This window comes from Littorina saxatilis, linkage group LG11, assembly GCF_037325665.1.
Source record: "Littorina saxatilis isolate snail1 linkage group LG11, US_GU_Lsax_2.0, whole genome shotgun sequence".
Classification (NCBI taxonomy): Eukaryota; Metazoa; Mollusca; class Gastropoda; order Littorinimorpha; family Littorinidae; genus Littorina; species Littorina saxatilis.
The window spans coordinates 37,716,501-37,734,185 of NC_090255.1; the positions used below are offsets into that span (position 1 = coordinate 37,716,501).

The 17,685-nt window shown below is 42.9% G+C and overlaps 1 protein-coding gene across 1 annotated transcript; it reads left to right on the forward strand.

The window, feature by feature from the left end:
• The first annotated feature begins 1,233 nt into the window (after positions 1–1,233).
• LOC138980724 (mucin-2-like) lies at positions 1,234–13,943 on the forward strand. Its single transcript, XM_070353629.1, has 3 exons — positions 1,234–1,611; positions 4,218–7,156; positions 7,661–13,943. Exons 1-3 carry the CDS (start codon positions 1,512–1,514, stop codon positions 12,992–12,994), a joined length of 8,373 nt encoding a protein of 2,790 aa, XP_070209730.1. The 5' UTR covers positions 1,234–1,511; the 3' UTR covers positions 12,995–13,943.
• The last annotated feature ends 3,742 nt before the right edge of the window (positions 13,944–17,685 follow it).

A 17,685-nucleotide genomic window follows, 5' to 3' on the forward strand; every position in this document is an offset into this window, starting at 1 on the left:
CCTCAAGAATTTACCAAACAAACCTGCGTCAAATGTTTCAAAAGACGCGTTTTGTTAAAAAAAACCACATAAATAAAAAAAACAGCAAGAAAGAATGGTGATTTTATCAAACCCTTGAAAGAAAAAAAAATCAAAGAAAAAAATACAAGTTACGTGTATAACAATAGGACCCAAACTGAGAAAATTGTATCCAAGGGAGGCAATCATCTTACTGCAATGCAAAGGGCAATGCAGTTGTTTCCCTTGTAAGAGCATTCATGTTTAATGATAGCAAGGTACGTATCTTGTACGTACTATCATAATGGACGTCAAGGAACAAAACGGGATATGCACAAGAACTGTGATCTATCGATCTTGAAGGTCGATAAACAAGATAAACAACAAATAAGCAATAGTAATAGCAATAGCAATAGTAATAGTATTCGGAAGATGAACACTTGCGTTCTGTACGGTTGAGTTCGCATTTTCTTTAATAAATCTTTACAATTTGACACACAAAAATCGGTATGTCACATAATTCTATGAGGATGCCAATCATCATATTAATTATATACGATACCGATACATGCATGTGCAGCCTGGTTGACGTTACGAGGAATGTTCCACTGCAGTTATGACAAACTCCATTTTCAAAATACTTCCTTGTTTTCCTCAGGACCGGTCATACACCATCTGAGATGAAAGAACTTACGTGGCGCCATTATCCGCCGTGTGACGTCTTCTCGAGGTTGGCATCAAAGATTTCAGTTTAAAGATTGATTTTCTTTTTATTTCGATGTCTTATCTCATTAAAGAACAATGTATCGATTGAACTGGATTTCCCTTCTTTGAGCCATGTGACGTCAGAGGCCGACAACAAAATAAATCATATTTAGGCGGTCAACCGAGACTACAAAATAGTGCATGTGTGTGTGTGCGTTCAATCTTAAAAACTAAAAGGAATTCTAACCAGAATCTATCGATACATAAATGTTATTCGTATTTTTGACCAAAATATGACATTTTACACAGATCTCGACAGTCATTGTTCACCTCTACCGCTAGCGCGGTCTCGGAGGAACACTGGCTGTCTCGATCCGTGTAAAATGTCATATTTTGGTCAAAAATACTAATAACGTCGTTTCATTATAAGATCTACACGCAATCTTAAAAGATATTTTGTCAGGTATCATAAAGAGCCTTTAAATCTGTGAACCAGCTAAATGCGGAGTCAGCAATCTGGGCTGAGATGCACGAACCGCAAGTGGGTGCCACCCGAACGGGAGAGAACAAACCGCGGCGTCTGATTCGTTGAAATCACAACAAATCTCAATTTCAACCAATCCAACACCGCGGCCGGCTCCGACCCGGTTGGTAACTTTCTCGTGCACCTCGGCCCTGCTCTCTTAAAAAAAAAAAAAAAGTTTCAAGTTGTCACCACTGTAAAGCCAGATGTTAGGACAAATTTACTTGTTACATTATCTGATATATACACGTAGTTGCGTGAAGGTAATGGGCTTAAGGGAGAGAACATGCGTTTTGTCAATTTGGCAGTTCTCTGCTTCGTCCTTTGCTGTGTCCCCCTTGCAGACACTTTCGCTTTTCTGAAGAACATCGGCGTCGGCTCAGAAGGTAACCGAGATATTACTTACTTGTAGTTTGTACTACTCGTTGTTCGTTCGTTCGCTCGTTCGTTCGTTCGTTTGTTCGTTTGTTTGTTCGTTCGTTCGTTTGTTCGTTTGTTTGTTCGTTCGTTCGTTCGTGTGTTTTTTTTCTTCTTTCTTTCTTGTTTTCTTTGTTTCTTCCTTTTTATATTTAGTCAAGTTTTGACTAAATATTTTAACATCGAGGGGGAATCGAAACGAGGGTCGTGGTGTATGTGTGTGTGTGTGTGCGTGTGTGTGTGTGTGTGTCTGTCTGTGTGTGTGTGTAGAGCGATTCAGACTACACTACTGGACCGATCTTTATGAAATTTGACATGAGAGTTCCTGGGTATGAAATCCCCATACGTTTTTTTCATTTTTTTGATAAATGTCTTTGATGACGTCATATCCGGCTTTTCGTGAAAGTTGAGGCGGCACTGTCACGCCCTCATTTTTCAACCAAATTGGTTGAAATTTTAGTCAAGTAATCTTCGACAAAGCCCGGACTTCGGTATTGCATTTCAGCTTGGTGGCTTAAAAATTAATTAATGACTTTGGTCATTAAAAATCTGAAAATTGTAAAAAAAAAATAAAAATTTATAAAACGATCCAAATTTACGTTCATCTTATTTTCCATCATTTGCTGATTCCAAAAACATATAAATATGTTATATTCGGATTAAAAACAAGCTCTGAAAATTAAATATATAAAAATTATTATCAAAATTAAATTGTCGAAATCAATTTAATCTTATTCCTTGTCGGTTCCTGATTCCAAAAACATATAGATATGATATGTTTGGATTAAAAACACGCTCAGAAAGTTAAAACAAAGAGAGGTACAGAAAAGCGTGCTATCCTTCTTAGCGCAACTACTACCCCGCTCTTCTTGTCAATTTCACTGCCTTTGCCATGAGCGGTGGACTGACGATGCTACGAGTATACGGTCTTGCTGAAAAATGGCATTGCGTTCAGTTTCATTCTGTGAGTTCGACAGCTACTTGACTAAATATTGTATTTTCGCCTTACGCGACTTGTTTTTCTTTCTTACATTTTTTTTTTTTTTTTTTCTTAATCGTTCTTTCTTTTTTCCCTGATGTCATTTATTTCTTCGTGTCATTCTTTTTTCTCTCTTTCTATTCTTACTTCTTCGTTTTGTGGTGTGTGTTTTTCTTCCTTTCTTATTTTTGCACCTTGTTACACGACACTTGAGATTGCCACAAGTTCTCAAACGTCGTATAGTTGTGTTCTTTTATTCTACGTCGCCCGTCTTCGCAGCAGCAGAAAACAACTCGTCAAATTGAGTTCGAGGATTTATTTAGCATTCCATACATACAACTGCACATCGTAGCAGAACTCAAATAGAAGCTTTTTAACATTCAAATCGCGCTGGCATATATAGTAAATACTCAATCTCGAGAATATTCCAGACCGAACATGATACAACGACATTATATACGAACCGTCTATGGACTAGAACAGTGACGTTCTCTGTGACGTACATCAAAAGCGCCGACGCACTTAATCCGAACGAACGCCACGAACTCACACTACAAACAGCGTGGTAAACAACTTGTTTTGACAGGACTAGAAAGTTCACCTGAATTCTCGTCCAAGCATACACATTGTGTTTACAAAACATAATATCGGTACTTTCCCACAAAGTACAAATAAATCAACTACATGCAACACACAAAACTGAACCAAAGCTCAGCAACGGTAGCGTTTCCTAACACACCTGCTTGGTGTTTTGTATTCTATTTATTTCTATATTTCGTCAGTGTTTTTGTTTTGTTTTTTGTTTTTTGTTTTACGTTTGGGAAGACGCTTTAGCGTGCCCTTTTAATCAATAAAACAATAACATTATATAACACACTTGATATCTGTATGCTTAACGGTATTCGTCAGTGTATTTTTGTGTGTTTTGTTTTATTTTATTTGTTTATTCATTCATTTCGTCATGTACGCATTCATTCAGTCTTTCGTTCACCTATCTATGTATTTGTTTGTTTGTTTGTTTATTCATAGATTTGTTTTTCTGTGCTTACTTTTGTTTATCATTTATTTCTTTGTATGTTTGTTCATTCCTCAAACAATCAATGTGTTTTGTTTTGTTTTTTTCTCATTATTTTACATATTTCCTATTTTGATATTACGTTATTAATTCATACAAACCATCTATTTCAAAATGTTCTCGTATCATTTGTTTGCTTTGAAGTTGTTGTTGTTGTTGTTGTTGTTGTTGTTGTTGTTGTTGGTTGGTTGTTGGTTGTTGGTTGTTGTTGGTTGTTGTTGTTGTTGTTGGTGGTGGTGTTGGTGTTGTTGTTATTGTCTTACGCGTATGCGTTTATCTGTCTGTTCCAAGCCCTTGGGGGTGCTGGCCATCGATCAGAGTCTATACAGAAATGTGACCGTGGGATATGAACCCCACGCCGAACCCCGGACTGGCTTTTAAGACAGGCGCGCTACCGACTGATGTATGTTCCCGCCCCGTTGTCGATCTTCTAAACAGATCTTCTGTGTATTTTCTGTTGCACACAGGTTCCACTCAGGATCTTCTAAACAGTTCTTCTGTGTATTTTCTGTTGCACACAGGTTCCACTCAGGATGAAGGAGAACGCCCTCCGTGCTCGGTATTGCGCTGTCTTTTCGGATTCGTGACACCTCCGCTATGCTGCAAATCCTTCACAGCCTTCTTCTACCTCGCCCAGCCCTTCGAACCCCCACCGTCTGACGTCAACAATGACGTCACGGAAACTTCGTCAGAGCATCATCTCCTCTCCAAGGATCTAAAGGATGACGTAACGGAAACTTCGTCGATACATCCCTTCCGCTCCAAGGATGATGACGTCATGGAAACTCCGTTCATGTCAAACTTCGACTCTAAAGGCGTTGGGCAGAATCAGGTTGGCGGTAAATCTCTGCTTGGTAAAGGTAACACTGATGGCGTCAAATCATCTTCGAACTTGCTCCTCTTTCAACCTTCTGGTAGAGGTAAGGGTAAGGGAAAGGAAAATGTGGAGCAGATCTTTAGAAAACCTTCGCGAAAACAACACGCTAAAGGTGTTGCTTCCAAGTCCAGCTCAACATCCACAAGCGAGAAGAAACTTTTAGATGAAGTTAACGGCATCCTATTCTCGAAACCCTCGACTAACCACTCAAAAACCGAACAATTTCCTGACAGTGTCGACAAAGCGCAACAGTCCATAAACAAGCCGTTCTCTGTCCCTGTTTCTAAACAAACGAACGTCAGACGAAGGAGGAGTATTCCGCATAGCCTGAACCAGCAACGGTTGAGAAATCTTCGCGATTTTGCAAAAGATGGATCAGAAAACGGCCTAGACTGGCAGCGAGAGGTCATCAGCAGAGCAAGAGCAAGAAGACGAGAGAGCGGAACATTCGGCTCCAGGTTTAGCTCTCACGGGGAAGAAGAATCCAAGCAAAAGTCAAGCAAACACCGCATCAGGCGAGAAGATGCAGCAAAACGGCAGCAGACATACATCCAGAGAAAACTTCGACGAAGCCATGACAGTCTTAGGCGAAGAGAAGTATCAGAACAAGCTTGGAACGAACGCCGTAACAGGCGAGAGGATGAAACGAAGATGCAATCGGCTTTCTTGGACAGCAAACTGAAAGGAAGCCACGACGATCGTTCAGCAGGTGGAAGCGAAGACGGACTTTCCGAAAGGAGGTCAGGGGATACGCACGTGCAGAAGAGGCAAGCCAGCGGAGTGACAGTGTCCATCGTACAGCCAACTGACCAGGCTTCTGGCGTGTCGATCGCCGGACCTTTACCTTTTGACGCCGTGGTTCCGACCCTCTCGCTGTGGAACCCCCCAGTTACAGCGCCAACCTTATCTATAGCGGTGGTGACATCACAGGTCCCCACCCTTTCTATGGCCAGAGAACCCACTCCCCCGGCCTCCACTCTGTCCATCGCAGGGCCTCGTCCCAACGATCCACCGGCTTCTACCATGTCGATTGCTGGACCTCGTCCGACAGATCCAGGGACGACGATGCTCACCACTCTGTCTATTGCAGAGCCTCGTCCTCAGGACCCAGGACCGACAATTTCTATAGCTGACATGATAACCACGACGGAGCCTGAACCAACGCTGTCTATCGCTGATCTGAAAACTACGACCGTACCCCAGCCCACGCTGTCTATCGCTGACCTGAAAACCACGACCGTACCCCAGCCCACGCTGTCTATCGCTGACCTGAAAACCACGACCGTACCCCAACCCACGCTGTCTATCGCCGTGATTCAACCTACCTTGCTGCTGGATGCCGTAACAACAACCACGACACCGGCTTCCACGATGTCCATAGCTGAAGACATGACTACACCGTCAGAGGCAACAACAACAACAGAACCAACAACTACGCAAGGATCCACCTTGTCCATTGCCGAAGATAGAACAGAACTAACGACAGGAGAAAGCACAACATCGGAAACTACAATAGAGTTAACAACAACAGAGCAAACAACAACAGAGCCAACAACAACACAACCAACAACAACAGAACCAACAACAACTACGCCAGGTTCCACCTTGTCCGTTGCCGAAGATAGAACAGAACTAACTACAGGAGAAAGCACAACAGAACCAACATCAACAGCAGGCACTGCACCGGCCGATCCAGTACAGTCTTCTGAATCAACAACGGTAGAATCTAGTACAACAGAACCAACAACGACAGAGCCGTCAACAACAGAACCAACATCAACAGAACCAACATCAACAGAATCAACAACGACAGAGCCGTCAACAACAGAACCAACAACAACAGAACTAACATCAACAGAACCAACAACGACAGAACCAACAACAACAGAATCATCAACGACAGAGCCAACAACAACAGAACCAACATCAACAGAACCAACATCTACAGAACCAACTACGACAGAGCCGTCAACGACAGAGCGAACAACACCTGCAGGCACTGCACCGGCGGATCCGGTACAGTCTTCTGAGTCAACGACGGTAGAATCTAGTACAACAGAACCAACAACGACAGAGCCGTCAACAACAGAACCAACAACGACAGAACCAACAACAACAGAACCAACATCTACAGAACCAACTACGACAGAGCCGTCAACGACAGAGCGAACAACACCAACAGGCACTGCACCGGCGGATCCAGTACAGTCTTCTGAGTCAACAACAGTAGAATCAAGTACAACAGAACCAACATCAACAGAACCAACTACGACAGAGCCAACAACGACAGAAACAACATCAACAGAACCAACTACGACAGAGCCAACAACGACAGAACCAACATCAACACAACCAACATCAACAGAGCCAACATCAACAGAACCAACAACGACAAAACCAACATCAACAGAGCCAACATCAACAGAACCAACATCAACAGAGCCAACATCAACAGAGCCAACATCAACAGAGCCAACATCAACAGAGCCAACAACAACAGAACCAACATCTACAGAACCAACTACGACAGAGCCGTCAACGACAGAGAGAACAACACCAGCAGGCACTGCACCGGCGGATCCAGTACAGTCTTCTGAGTCAACAACAGTAGAATCTAGTACAACAGAGCCAACATCACCAGAATCAACAACGACAGAGCAAACAACAACAGAACCTACAACAACAGAACCAACAACGACAGAACCAACAACAACAGAACCAACAACAACAGAACCAACAACGACAGAACCAACAACAACAGAACCAACAACGACAGAACCAACAACAACAGAACCAACAACAACAGAACCAACAACGACAGAACCAACAACGACAGAGCCAACAACGACAGAACCAACAACGACAGAGCCAACAACAACAGAACCAACAACGACAGAACCAACAACGACAGAACCAACAACAACAGAACCAACAACGACAGAACCAACATCAACAGAACCAACAACGACAGAACCAACAACGACAGAACCAACAACAACTGAAACAACAACGACAGAACCAACAACAACAGAACCAACAACAACAAAACCAACAACGACAGAACCAACAACGACAGAACCAACAACAACAGAACCAACAACGACAGAACCAACAACGACAGAACCAACAACAACAGAACCAACAACGACAGAACCAACAACGACAGAACCAACAACAACAGAGCCAACAACAACAGAACCAACAACGACAGAACCAACAACAACAGAACCAACAACAACAGAACCAACAACAACTGAACCAACAACGACAGAACCAACAACAACAGAGCCAACAACAACAGAACCAACAACGACAGAACCAACAACGACAGAGCCAACAACAACAGAACCAACAACAACAGAACCAACAACGACAGAGCCAACAACAACTGAACCAACAACGACAGAACCAACAACAACAGAGCCAACAACAACAGAACCAACAACGACAGAACTAACAACAACAGAACCAACAACAACAGAACCAACAACGACAGAACTAACAACAGCAGAACCAACAACGACAGAACCAACAACAACAGAACCAACTACGGCAGAACCAACAACGACAGAACCAACATCAACAGAATCAACAACGACAGAGCCAACAACAACAGAACCAACATCTACAGAACCAACTACGACAGAGCCAACAACAACAGAGCCAACAACAACAGAACCAACATCTACAGAACCAACATCTACAGAACCAACTACGACAGAGCCGTCAACGACAGAGAAAACAACACCAGCAGGCACTGCACCGGCGGATCCAGTACAGTCTTCTGAGTCAACAACAGTAGAATCTAGTACAACAGAGCCAACATCAACAGAATCAACAACGACAGAGCCAACAACAACAGAGCCAACAACAACAGAACCAACAACAACAGAACCAACAACAACAGAGCCAACAACAACAGTACCAACAACAACAGAGCCAACAACGACAGAGCCGTCAACAACTGAACCAACAATAACAGAGCCAACAACAACAGAACCAACAACAACTGAACCAACAACGACAGAGCCGTCAACCACTGAACCAACAACAACAGAAACAACAACAACAGAACCAATAACAACTGAACCAACAACGACAGAGCAAACAACGACAGAGCCAACAACGACAGAACCAACAACAACAGTACCAACCACAACAGAGCCAACAACAACTGAACCAACAACAACTGGACCAACAACGACAGAGCCAACAACAACAGTACCAACAACAACTGAACCAACAACAACAGAACCACCAACGACAGAGCCAACAACAACAGTACCAACAACAACTGAACCAACAACAACAGAACCAACAACAACAGAGCCAACAACGACAGAGCCAACAACGACAGAGCCAACAACAACTGAACCAACAACAACAGAACCTACAACAACAGAACCAACAACGACAGAACCAACAACGACAGAACCAACAACGACAGAGCCAACAACAACAGAACCTACAACAACAGAACCAACAACGACAGAACCAACAACGACAGAACCAACAACAACAGAATCAACAACGACAGAACCAAAAACGACAGAGCCAACAACAACTGAACCTACAACAACTGAACCTACAACAACTGAACCTACAACAACTGAACCAACAACGACAGAACCAACAACGACAGAACCTACAACAACGGAGCCAACAACAACAGAACCAACAACAACTGAACCAACAACAACAGAGCCAACAACGACAGAGCCAACAACAACAGAACCAACAACGACAGAACAAACAACGACAGAACCAACAACAACAGAACCAACAACAACAGAACCAACAACAACAGAACCTACAACAACAGAACCTACAACAACAGAACCAACAACGACAGAGCCAACAACAACAGAGCCAACAACGACAGAACCAACAACAACTGAACCAACAACGACAGAGCCGTCAACAACTGAACCAACAACTACAGAACCAACAACAACAGAACCAACAACAACAGAACCAACAACGACAGAACCTACAACGACAGAACCAACAACGACAGAACCAACAACAACAGAACCAACAACGACAGAACCAACAACAACTGAACCAACAACTACAGAACCAACAACAACTGAACCAACAACAACAGAACCAACAACGACAGAACCAACAACGACAGAACCAACAACGACAGAACCAACAACAACAGAACCAACAACGACAGAACCAACAACAACAGAACCAACAACGACAGAACCAACAACAACTGAACCAACAACAACAGAACCAACAACGACAGAACCAACAACGACAGAACCAACAACGACAGAACCAACAACAACAGAACCAACAACGACAGAACCAACAACAACTGAACCAACAACTACAGAACCAACAACAACTGAACCAACAACAACAGAACCAACAACAACAGAGCCAACAACGACAGAACCAATAACAACAGAACCAACAACGACAGAGCCAACAACGACAGAACCAACAACAACAGAACCAACAACGACAGAACCTACAACGACAGAACCAACAACAACTGAACCAACAACGACAGAACCAACAACAACTGAACCAACAACTACAGAACCAACAACAGCAGGCACTGCACCGGCGGATCCAGTACAGTCTTCTGAGTCAACAACAGTAGAATCTAGTACAACAGAGCCAACATCACCAGAACCAACAACGACGGAACCAACAACAACAGAACCAACAACGACAGAGCCAACAACAACAGAACCAACAACGACAGAACCAACAACGACAGAACCAACAACAACTGAACCAACAACTACAGAACCAACAACAACTGAACCAACAACAACAGAACCAACAACGACAGAGCCAACAACGACAGTGCCAACAACGACAGAGCCAACAACAACAGAACCAACTACAACTGAACCAACAACAACTGAACCAACAGCAACAGAGCCAACAACAACTGAACCAACAACAACAGAACCAACAACGACAGAGCCAACAACGACAGAGCCAACTACAACTGAACCAACGACAACTGATCCAACAACAACAGAACCAACAACGACAGAACCAACAACAACAGAACCTACAACAACAGAACCAACAACAACAGAACCAACAACGACAGAACCAACAACAACAGAACCAACAACAACAGAACCAACAACAACAGAACCAACAACGACAGAACCTACAACGACAGAACCAACAACGACAGAACCAACAACAACAGAACCAACAACAACAGAACCAACAACGACAGAACCAACAACAACAGAACCAACAACAACAGAACCAACAACGACGGAACCAACAACAACAGAACCAACAACGACGGAACCAACAACAACAGAACCAACAACGACAGAACCAACAACAACAGAACCAACAACAACAGAACCAACAACAACAGAGCCAACAACGACAAAGCCAACAACAACAGAACCAACAACGACAGAGCCAACAACGACAGAACCAACAACAACAGAACCAACAACGACAGAACCAACAACGACAGAACCAACAACGACAGAACCAACAACAACAGAACCAACAACGACAAAACCAACAACGACAGAACCAACAACGACAGAACCAACAACGACAGAGCCAACAACGACAGAACCAACAACGACAGAACCAACAACGACAGAACCTACAACAACAGAACCAACAACGACAGAACCAACAACAGAACCAACAACGACAGAACCAACAACGACAGAGCCAACAACGACAGAACCAACAACAGAACCAACAACGACAGAACCAACAACAGAACCAACAACAACAGAACCAACAACAACAGAACCAACAACGACAGAACCAACAACAACTGAACCAACAACGACAGAACCTACAACAACAGAACCAACAACGACAGAACCAACAACAACTGAACCAACAACGACAGAACCTACAACAACAGAACCAACAACGACAGAACCAACAACGACAGAACCAACAACGACTGAACCAACAACGACAGAACCAACAACAACAGAACCAACAACAACTGAACCAACAACGACAGAACCAACAACGACAGAACCAACAACAACAGAACCAACAACAACAGAACCAACAACGACAGAACCAACAACGACAGAACCAACAACAACAGAACCAACAACAACTGAACCAACAACGACAGAACCAACAACAACAGAACCAACAACAACTGAACCAACAACGACAGAACCAACAACAACAGAACCAACAACGACAGAACCAACAACAACAGAACCAACAACAACAGAACCAACAACAACAGAACCAACAACAACTGAACCAACAACGACAGAACCAACAACAACAGAATCAACAACGACAGAACCAACAACAACTGAACCAACAACGACTGAACCAACAACGACAGTACCAACAACAACAGAACCAACAACAACAGAACCAACAACGACAGAACCAACAACGACAGAACCAACAACAACAGAACCAACAACAACAGAACCAACAACGACAGAACCAACAACGACAGAACCAACAACAACAGAACCAACAACAACTGAAACAACAACGACAGAACCAACAACAACAGAACCAACAACGACAGAACCAACAACAACAGAACCAACAACAACAGAACCAACAACAACAGAACCAACAACAACAGAACCAACAACAACAGAACCAACAACAACAGAACCAACAACGACAGAACCAACAACAACAGAACCAACAACGACAGAACCAACAACAACAGAACCAACAACAACAGAACCAACAACAACAGAACCAACAACAACAGAACCAACAACAACTGAAACAACAACGACAGAACCAACAACGACAGAACCAACAACAACAGAACCAACAACGACAGAACCAACAACAACAGAACCAACAACGACAGAACCAACAACAACAGAACCAACAACAACAGAACCAACAACAACAGAACCAACAACAACTGAACCAACAACGACAGAACCAACAACGACAGAACCAACAACAACAGAACCAACAACGACAGAACCAACAACAACAGAACCAACAACAACTGAACCAACAACGACAGAACCAACAACGACAGAACCAACAACAACAGAACCAACAACAACAGAACCAACAACGACAGAACCAACAACGACAGAACCAACAACGACAGAACAAACAACGACAGAACAAACAACAACAGAACCAACAACAACAACAGAACCAACAACAACAGAACCAACAACGACAGAACCAACAACAACAGAACCAACAACAACAGAACCAACAACGACAGAACCAACAACAACTGAACCAACAACAACAGAACCAACAACAACAGAATTAACAACAACAGAACCAACAACGACAGAGCCAACAACATCTACCCAGCCTACAATGTCGATAGTTGCTGTCGAAGAAGATAAAGTGACTATGTCAGTATTTGTCCACGAAGCAACATTATCTATTTTCAATCCTCCTATAAGAATGTCCATTGCGAATGTCTAACTACCAGGTTTCTATGTCTCTTACTACGAGGTATGATCCAAACAAAATGATCAAACCGCGATTATACAAGTCTCTGGCAACAACAACAGAACATGAAAATGTCAGTTCCCACAAAATAAGGGCCGTAACTCCATTCCTAAAAGACCAAATAATCCCATTTTTGCCTCACACAATCTTCAAATCTGATTACACCCCTTGTGATTTCTGGTTATACCCTTTTTGAAAATCAGACTTTTTGCCAACAAGTTTCACAGCACCCAGGACCTCAAAAAAGCCGTCAAATCAGAGCTCAAAAGCAACCCCAAATAAGGCCTCCCTAAGGCCTCTTCTGATTGGCTTAGGCACTTGTGACTTTGCATCGATGTAGGAGGAGAGTAGTTCTAATGAAAGCTGTATTTTGGGCCAGATACGCCAAACAGTCTCTGCGAAAATCACATTTGATCCTTTTGTTTGGATCATACCTCGTACCAGGATTTTATGTCTCCAACTACCAGGATTGTATGTCTCTAAAACCAGGATTTTATGTCCGTCAGATATGCCAGATTCGGTTTAATTATCTGTTTAGCCCTGAAATTGTGTATTACCGTAAAGGCACAGTACGCCTCCCGTAAACCATCACAGATACTGTCAGGCTTTTACACACTGCTGACTTTCAATTGTTTCTTTCACATCTTTGGTTTTGTGTTTTTGTTCGTCTATTTTCAGTATGATGTCTCGGTGGCATCGCATTACATAAAAGATTTTGTGTGAGTCGTGTTTTTTTGTTTTGTTGTATATATCTTTAGATGAGTCAGGCTTTTGGTCGTCCTGTTGTTATTGTTCTTGTTGTTGTTCTTGTTGTTGTTCTTGTTCTTGTTTGCTTCACGCATGTTTTATGAAGAACTAGTATTCGCTGCCAGTGAACCGTGTTCGTCGCATCACTATTAAACAAGGTGTACCCACTAAATAAGTCTTTGGTCTTTTGTTCATTATTTATTTTGTGCAGTGATGCTTCTGTGTCTAAAAGAGAGAGGGAGTGCGTTGGAGGGGGGGGGGGCGGATAGGAGGCGATCTGCCAATGCATACATGCGAGTGGTTTTTGATGCTGTCGCACACACACAAGCGCAATCACACACACACACACACACACAGGTACGTTCGGCGCACACACACTGGCACACGCGCGCGTGCACACAGATATACACATTCGTTCTCAAATCCAAAACTGAAGAGACTGCCAACGTTGCAAAATTCTGAATAAAAAAACAAAAATAAAAAACTTACATTCGTTCTCAGACAACTCGTGCGTACACACTGACACACACATGACCTGTCATAGTCACGTACTAGTACTCTCTCTCTCTCTCTCTCTCTCTCTCTCTCTCTCTCTCTCTCTCTCTCTCTCTCTCTCTCTCTCTCTCTCTCTCTCTCTCTCTCTCTCTCTCTCTCTCTCTCTCTCTCTCTCTCTCTCTTCGTGTAGCTAATAGTGCTGGTTTTAACCTGTGTGTGTGTGTGTGTGTGTGTGTGTGCGTTGCATGCGTGTGGGCGTGCGTACGTGCATGTTTGCGTGTAACGCTTGTGCCGTTCCTTGTTCCCCGCTTGACACTCGCAAAAGGGTTATTTTTTGCTGCTGATCACAGATGGGGGGAATCAGAGGTAAAAAAAAAAAAAAAAAAGCTGTAAGCTTCTCCGAATTTGGTTATTTATATTCCACATACATCCTCATTTAACACACATGTAGACAGAAGCTGTTTGGACGTCCATCGCAAAGCAGGTTGACGTTGAACATGACCTGGTTGGGGAGCATAACACATGATTCGGTGTGACACAAAATTCTACTGTGTGCAAAACTTAGTACCAACAATTAACTGATTATTTCTCAGACACACATTGAAAAATGTCATTAAGAGCAACAAAGCAGAGTTCCATGGAGGTCCAACAAACTGCTGGTTGTAGAGACAGCTTACAAAAAGTGACACCGACACATGCGTAACACGGAAAGAAAAAAACAAGTCGCGTAAGGCGAAAATACAATATTTAGTCAAGTAGCTGTCGAACTCACAGAATGAAACTGAACGCAATGCCATTTTTCAGCAAGACCGTATACTCGTAGCATCGTCAGTCCACCGCTCATGGCAAAGGCAGTGAAATTGACAAGAAGAGCGGGGTAGTAGTTGCGTTAAGAAGGATAGCACGCTTTTCTGTACCTCTCTTTGTTTTAACTTTCTGAGCGTGTTTTTAATCCAAACATATCATATCTATATGTTTTTGGAATCAGGAACCGACAAGGAATAAGATGAAAGTGTTTTTAAATTGATTTGGACAATTTAATTTTGATAATAATTTTTATATATTTAATTTTCAGAGCTTGTTTTTAATCCGAATATAACATATTTATATGTTTTTGGAATCAGCAAATGATGGAGAATAAGATAAACGTAAATTTGGATCGTTTTATACATTTTTATTTTTTTTTACAATTTTCAGATTTTTAATGACCAAAGTCATTAATTAATTTTTAAGCCACCAAGCTGAAATGCAATACCGAAGTCCGGGCTTCGTCGAAGATTGCTTGACCAAAATTTCAATCAATTTGGTTGAAAAATGAGGGCGTGACAGTGCCGCCTCAACTTTCACGAAAAGCCGGATATGACGTCATCAAAGACATTTATCAAAAAAATGAAAAAAACGTTCGGGGATTTCATACCCAGGAACTCTCATGTCAAATTTCATAAAGATCGGTCCAGTAGTTTAGTCTGAATCGCTCTACACACACACACACACACACACACACACGCACAGACACACATACACCACGACCCTCGTTTCGATTCGATGTTAAAATATTTTGTCAAAACTTGACTAAATATAATGATCACTGCAAAAACAAACAAGCACTTTCGATTGAGAACAAGAATGTATTCAGGTTCTGACAAGCAATCTTGCATCAGTTATTTTAGCCATTGTATCACCAGAAATACTGCAAGAAGGGTTGGGTTTTTTTTTCGTCTTTACACTTGTTCCCTTGTCCCGTTGTGCTCTCACACCGCCCCGTCCCTGTACTCGCTGCTCCAACCACCTCTGAATTTGTCGATTTTACAGACGCTCCAGGGGGGGGATGTCGGGTCGCTGCGGTAGGCTACCCTCGGAAGATGACACTGCACTTCTGCTGAGTCACTTCGACGGTGTTCAGTAGTGGGTCTGTCGGCCGAGCTAACGGACGCAGCCCACTACCTACTATGCCCCCTACAAACGACATTGACTTTTAAGTCGCGGAGCCAGACTGAGTGAGCGTCACCTCGTCCCTCCGTCGACCCCCCAGAACGTCACACGTTGAAGACTGACAGCAGAACTACTATTCAGGGAAGGAAGGAACAGGAACACTGAGACCAAGGTCACCATGAGAGCTCCGGGCATGAAGGGCCACAAGAGCAAGGACAATTTATATTTTGGATGATTAATGAGATGAGCATGATTATAATGATGCTTTGGATTTCCAATTTGGTTTGAGACTACGTGACAGGGCAGCACTCTACGCTTACTGTCATAATATATCCTGGCGTCAACCAGGCCCGAGAACTGCCGCACCTGCGGTGTTGGTCAGGTATACAGAACCTGAGCACCCTCAAAGTCGCATTCGTTAAGTGAATGACACTCGGCTGTGTGGTCCCAGCCTTCCCATAGGAACCATAGCACTTCCACTCTGGGTAGGAGCCGACCGTAGCCCGAAAAACCCACATGACCCTGATGGGATTCGAACCCACGACCTCCCGGCCCGCAGCCCGATGCGCTAACCACTGCGCTACGGGGGCCGGTCTGCAAGAAGGGTTGGAGATGACACGTACTAGGCAAACGTACATTTCTGTGCTATAAAAAAAATGTTTAAAAAACGTGCTTAGTTATTTAATGTTGGTTACAAAGCTAGTGCAGTACACATCATGTACAGGACACATGCGAACATCGCGGCGCCGAGGATTTTTATTCAGTGACAGTATTATTTTGTAAAATAAGCTAGTTACACCCCCGGTATAGGTACACCCTCGGTATAGGGGTGTGTATAGGATTCGGTCCATGTGTTTGTTTGTTTGTGTTCGCATATAGATCTCAAGAATGAACGGACCGATCGTCACCAAACTTGGTGAACAGGTTCTATACATTCCTGAGACGGTCCTTACAAAAATTGGGACCAGTCAAACACACGGTTAGGGAGTTATTGGTGGATTAAAATTATACAAGGACTTATAGAGGGACATCTTAATGGTCAAAGGGAAATAACCATTCTCACTCAATCACTGCCACCAACTGAGAAGGTTATTTCCCTTTGACGGGGGTGTTTTTCCTACCTCGGAGGAATTTCTTGTTTTCATCATAACGCAGGTTTCGTCTGTGTGACTGACACGAAATTATCATAGTGGTTTAGATGTATTTTAGAACATGCATGGTTGCTTTGGTGTTAACATCTCAATATCTATAGTGATGAGCTATTCATAGCAGTAGTCCTTTTCCCCATCTGACAGAGTTGCCTTGTGTGAGAACAAAATAAACGTATGTTTCACTGAGGATGCGACACTGCATGAAACATGTACGTTATGGTCAGTTCCGGTCAGATGTTTTTTTAACACTCAGTTGGTCTCAGAAGATTTTAAAATGTTGTCACTGGTGCTGTTGAATATTTGAACTCTGCAAATAAAACAGTTTCAGTTAAAGATTAA